A 6,090-nucleotide genomic window follows, 5' to 3' on the forward strand; every position below is an offset into this window, starting at 1 on the left:
GATTACAGATGAGGATGTTCATAAGTGGATTTTGTAAAAAGGAAGATATTACGCGTGTTTAAGGTATGTTGGCATTAATGGTCAGTCGTTTGTGAGTGTGTCCTTGGATATTGAATATACACTAAGTGACCAGTTTATAAGAACTACTCGAATAATTGCGTACTAGGCCATGAATTTTCAGAGCAGCCTTGATACATTGGGACATTGCCTCAGGAAGTACTTTGCGGTTGGACCACAGGCAGACATAATGAATTTCCCATATATGAATTGCCCTTGGCCCATCTACCTATGGTTGTCAGGTATGACAATCATAGAAAAATAAGATTGCACTTAAGAAAGGCTGTAAACCTTTCTTAAGTGCAATCACATGAAAATGTGCTTTTTTTATTTAATTTTTCAAAAAGGTAAAAACGATTTGCTTTGTTGAAAGGATGTTTCAACAACCATTGTTTGTTAGCAGTGGAGGAATGGTATTTATTCATGTTGTTAATTAATTATTACTGTCGTTAACAGTAATAACACTTATTACTGTTAACGTGTAACACATTATTATTATTATGATTATTATTATTATTATTATTATTCGTGACACCTCCAAAGAGTCCGAAGACTCATCGCGGGAGGACACCTACTGTACAACTCTCGTCTCCACTACTACACATAACCTCTACTACCAATCACCTACATCAACGCCATCTACTGCCCACAACAACCACTACCACCACCACCACAGCTAGTATTTTTTATCTGTAAATTGCGTGTATTCCGAAGGGCCGATTTGTCTGTATGCGGGATGAAAAACTCGAGTTTCCGGGAGAAAAAACCCTGCTACCTCCGCACGAGATCGGCTAACTCAGCTTCAATTAAAAAAGTCCATATAAAGATTATATGCTTGATAACCTTATTAGTTCGTTATTTTAAATCACATCCACACATCAAAGAATGTAAAACCAATAGAACAACCCCCAATGTTCTCCCCAAGACCACTCATTAGTAATGGATTAGCCTTAAGTATTCGATTAGTTTACCAGATTATTGTTCACGAGTAATATACTTAAAAGCATATTAAATAGGAACTAATAATTGTTGTTGGTGAAAATTCTTTGACAGATGACAAGTTTATTAGCACGATGAAGCTACTGTCTTCAGTTTAGACTGTAACAATACTTGTTGCCTTGTTATGTCTTTGAGTTTCGTGTATTCGCAAGTCAGACAGATCACAAAATCATCTAGCAAAATGGCTCTGATTTATTATATTTTAAAATAATTAAAGCAAACCAGCAACACTAGATGGCGCGATAGAACTTTGAGATCTAATATCTTTTTTAGCCCATTCTGGATAAGGAAGCAATATTTTTCTTTCACTTGGGAATATTTATATTTATATCTATTTATTTATATTTATTTATATATACGTATATTTATATATACAAAAGCAATTATAATTTACATATTTCCAGAGTTACTGAAACATTATTATCACGTAAATAGAAGACTGTTGTGCGGAAAATCTGTTAGAGGGCGCTACTTATGGCTTACTTCTAAGTACGTGTTGATTTTTTGAATCATGATGTCGCATATTTTATCATTGTTTTTATTGTTTATGCCGTTCTTAAAAATAGTTTAATGTTTAAAATAATTTTTGAGCTTATCAGTGAAGTAATGAGGTACTTACTTTCGTATTATGTGGTGAATTAAAATTGATTATGTAAGCTGGTAGCATGATTTGACCTTGGCACACTTGAAGATAAGATAAGATTTGCTTCTCTAGATTTATTTAGTGGAAACTATGATATTCTCTTCTTTATAGGTTTATCGCACTTAATAGTTCGGTGTATACACACACACACACTGATTTTTTCATACTTTTGAAACAATCCTTCTCAATAGTAATTTCAATGCCCTTCTCGTATTTTTATGTTAATATTTGACTTTAATAGCTTATAAGCTTGTCCTTTTTCCTCAAATGCGTGTCCTTAAGTGTAATACGTATACTTATTTTTATAATCTGTACGTAATTGTGTCTAATAGCAAAAACGGTTTTTGTGATTTTCATATTTCTATGCTTCGTGATTTATGTAATTGCATTCATGGAAATAAAGGCATTTTTTTGTTATTGTTTTCTTTGTCGTTATTATTAAAGAAGGCTCCCAATGGGTATTTATTTATTTATTTATTGATATTCGTGGTAATTTTTTAATTCAAGCCAATTTTTTAAATTTATCAGTAATCATTTTTCTGTGCAATAAACAACAAACTTGCCTAAATTTCAATTTGTTTTATGTACATACACCTTTTAAACTGTTGGCAGGCAACTTCGTTTCATCAGGAAAACCACTTAACCCCGCCAAATTATGCTATTTTTGATGTACCCCATTAAAGTGTAACCCACTGGTATTCATGTTCTGTGTTCTGCATGCAGTTCTACATCGTTTCTTTATTGAAGGCTATCAAGTGCTTAAAAATACCTCACATCAATCTTGAAATTTTCAAAGATTTATAATTTTTGAAGTGAACTACTTTATTTTGATTTATTGTAGTTGTTTAAAAGAATGACGTGTTGTTGTATTGAGTTCTGTTTTGGCTGGTGTGTATTGCTCAGTAATGTAAGTAGAAATTTTTTTAGTTGCCTACAACACATTTTTAGGGGCGGCTCTGATAGTTTTATGAGAGCACTTTTACAATATTCCCCGACCGGTTTTATTAGCCGACTTTCTCGACTATTGAAACAAATACTGCCAAAAACTTTAAGGTCCTAGCCTTTATAGAAATCGACTGGCCATTTGGTTGTAGTTCCATCATGGACGTTGCAGGGTGGTAGAGCAAAGCAGAAACTATCTAGATTATAAACATAACTAACAGACATAGTTACACTGGCTTAATAACCTTAGTTTACTGTATCCGGCAACTTTTTCCATGACTCTGTAACCTTTCAGATATGGAATCAATAAAATAAACGTGACAAAATATCTACTGTCCTCTCATGGTGTGGTATCACACTTTAAGGACACATTTTACTTGTTTTCAGACTAAAAATTCCTTAGTGGTGCAAATTGTATGATCTGTGCTACTAACAGTATCAGTTGAAAACAATCTGAGTTAACTATATGAGATGAAAGAACAGGTATGCGTAGTCCTAAACACGTGTATGCTTCTTTCTTCTTCTATGAACATTGCTGTTAGTCTTAGCAGTCTGTTACTAACACTCAACTTGGATATCGTGACTTAATTATTAATAGAACACAAAATATTCTCTCTCTCTCTCTCGCTCATTTACTAAATCTCAATTGTATGTGTTTTATGTGTTCTTATCTATAGGGGATTAAATAAACATACTTCTGTGAGAGAAAATTATGCCGCTTCACAGAAGATCGGCTGGACTCGCGTGCTGTTGAAAAACAATTAAAATGTTCCTTATGTCTTAGACAGTGGCGGCTCGTGGCTTGAAATCATGGGGGTGCTGAAGAAACATACATACATACACACTGTAAGTACAGTGTATACGTGTTTGGATAAAATATATCATATATCATAATTATGGTAAAAATTTAAAAAAATAAATAAACATGAAAAAATATTGTTTATTATCGATAAAATTATACAGTTTAATATAATTCAAAATTACTTTAAAATAAAATCCATTCCTTTAATTGCAATTAAAGGAATGGATTTACAATTTTTGGACATTACAATTAAATCCTTTAATTGTAATGTCCAAATATTTAAAGAGACGGAATAAACACGACAAGCACACTACGAACACTGTACTGGCGTAAACTGCATATAAACAACAGTGTAACTGCGCGACGGACAGTGCCGCATTACGCTAATACCTCGCATCTCACTATGGCGGATATGCTTGCGCGCGTAGCAATATCACACTGTGGTAAACACATGCTGCTAGCGTCCTGATAAGTGTTACAAGATGAATTTTTATTATTTTTTATACAAAATAAGAGAATTGTATAGGATTGTTGATGATAAAATTAAATATTACAAGCAAATATAAATAAATTAATAAATATATTTATATATCTAGAAAAATTGGGAGTGCTGCAGTTCCACAGTGCATAAGAAAACGGGTTCGCGTCCCGTATAGTCTAAGACTCTTAGACTATACGGGACTAACTCGAACCCGTTTCTCAAACTAAAGGGTATATGCTATTCTTCCGACTATTCGTCAGAGATTTCTCCAATCAATATGAACTAATAATTAAATATTGTTAATTATTAATATTTTCTAGATTTTTTATCTAATTAGCTAGAAAGTAGATTTTAAAGTATTATTTACAAAGAATAAATAGTTAGAAATATTAATAATGAGCTTTAATGAATTTTTATATGATATTCTTTGTTATATTAATCTTTAATATTAAACATGTAAATATATTATTTATTTATTTATTACTGTTTTGATTGCAGATGCACCGAATCTGTTGGATGTGAATATGTGGTTCACCTTTTCTGTATTGTTCTTGATGTGTGAATTGGGACAACCAGGTTATAATACTCTGGATGATTTAACAATTTATACAAACACGGGACCAGTGAGGGGATTCAGGATAAACACACGCAAACCAGTTGATGTATTCCTTGGTATTCCCTATGCGCGACCACCACTTGGGGAAAATCGTTTAAGACACCCGTTACCAGTGAAGCCATGGACTAATATCTTCAATGCAACAAGTAAACCATCCGCTTGTGTTCAAGGATTCGATAACATGGCAACCGAAAAAATTGCTCTTGGCGAAGACTGTCTGCAGTTGAGTATTTGGGTACCCGTACCTCGTCCCAAGGATGCGGCAGTGTTGCTATGGATACACGAAGGGGGATTCATCTTCGGATCAATGAACTTTTATGATGGTCACATTCTATTCTCAGAAGAATGTGACCATCACATTCTATTCTCAGAAGAAAGAGTTATTTTTGTAGCAATTAATTATCGGCTATCTGCTTTAGAATTTAACCCATCCAGATGCTCCTAGAAACATTGACCAACTGATGGGCTATCAATTCGGTTAGAAATTACATAAAATTCTTTGGTGGAAACCGAGGAAATATTACGTTGTTTGGAAATAGTGCAGGATCTGCAAGCGTCCACTTTCATCTTCTGTCTCCATGGAGTAGAAATTATTTCAGTCAAGGAATCATGCAAAGTGGGTCAGCCACTGATTCTTGGGATCTTTTTGATTCTTAAGAAACTTTTCGCAGATCACTAGCACTTGCCAAAGCTGTTGGATGTCCAGACGTATCTGCTCAAATTAAAGAAGTAATCACTTGCCTACGTAGCAAGGGTCCAATAGAAATAATCGACAAAGCCACCTTATTTCAGGGCATGATTGAGTATCCATTTGCACCAGTAGTCGACGGAAACTTCCTTCCTGAACATCCTATTGCGATGATCAAAAAGGGAAACATCAAACATACAAACGTTTTCTTGGGAACCAATTTGAGGACCTCTTTTTCTGTTCTCTGATTTCCCTAATACGTTCAAGTTTGTTGAAAATCAAGAGATAAGCCGTGAAGAGTTTCAAGAGATCGTTGGTATGATGGATCCCTACCACAATCCAGTTTCCAAGCAGGCAATAATCCGATACTACACCGAAGGATGCGATCTAAACAACGGATTTAGAAACAGAGATCTTATTGGAGATATATTTGGAGACTTTTATATTACTTGTAATCTTAATAGGTTTGCTCAAGCCTATGCAACTGCTGGTAATAACGTATACAAATACTTGTTCACTCACCGACCATCCGTTAGATCGTATCCCAAATGGGCTGGAGTATTGCACACTGATGAAATCGCTTTTTTTATTGGGCTTGGTTGTCAATGGAAAACTGAAATACTAAATTGTCCTCTCACGTCGTATGATGAGGTTGTGGTCAAACTTTGCCAACCTGGGTAGGTATCAATGTTATTTTAATATACACACGATCCTTTTTTTTTCCCTTTTAGATTTTTGTATGTATTAGAAACTTCGGCTGAAAAACCGAAGCTTCTAATAAAATTTATTACATATATCATTACAAACAGCAAAGAGAATTATGTGGCTATAATATATCCATGACAACAGTGTGGCATTGTAA

General features: G+C 34.1%; 1 protein-coding gene across 1 annotated transcript; it reads left to right on the forward strand.

The window, feature by feature from the left end:
• Positions 1 to 4,478: 4,478 nt before the first annotated feature.
• Positions 4,479 to 4,985, forward strand: LOC150093285 (acetylcholinesterase-like). Its single transcript, XM_090414191.1, has one exon. The coding sequence runs from the start codon at positions 4,479 to 4,481 to the stop codon at positions 4,983 to 4,985; it is 507 nt and encodes a 168-aa protein (XP_090270317.1).
• The last annotated feature ends 1,105 nt before the right edge of the window (positions 4,986 to 6,090 follow it).

The sequence above is a fragment of the Typopeltis vanoorti genome, chromosome 24 (genome assembly GCF_054136105.1).
Source record: "Typopeltis vanoorti isolate ZY-2024b chromosome 24, IOZ_Tvanoo_1.0, whole genome shotgun sequence".
Taxonomy (NCBI): domain Eukaryota; kingdom Metazoa; phylum Arthropoda; class Arachnida; order Uropygi; family Thelyphonidae; genus Typopeltis; species Typopeltis vanoorti.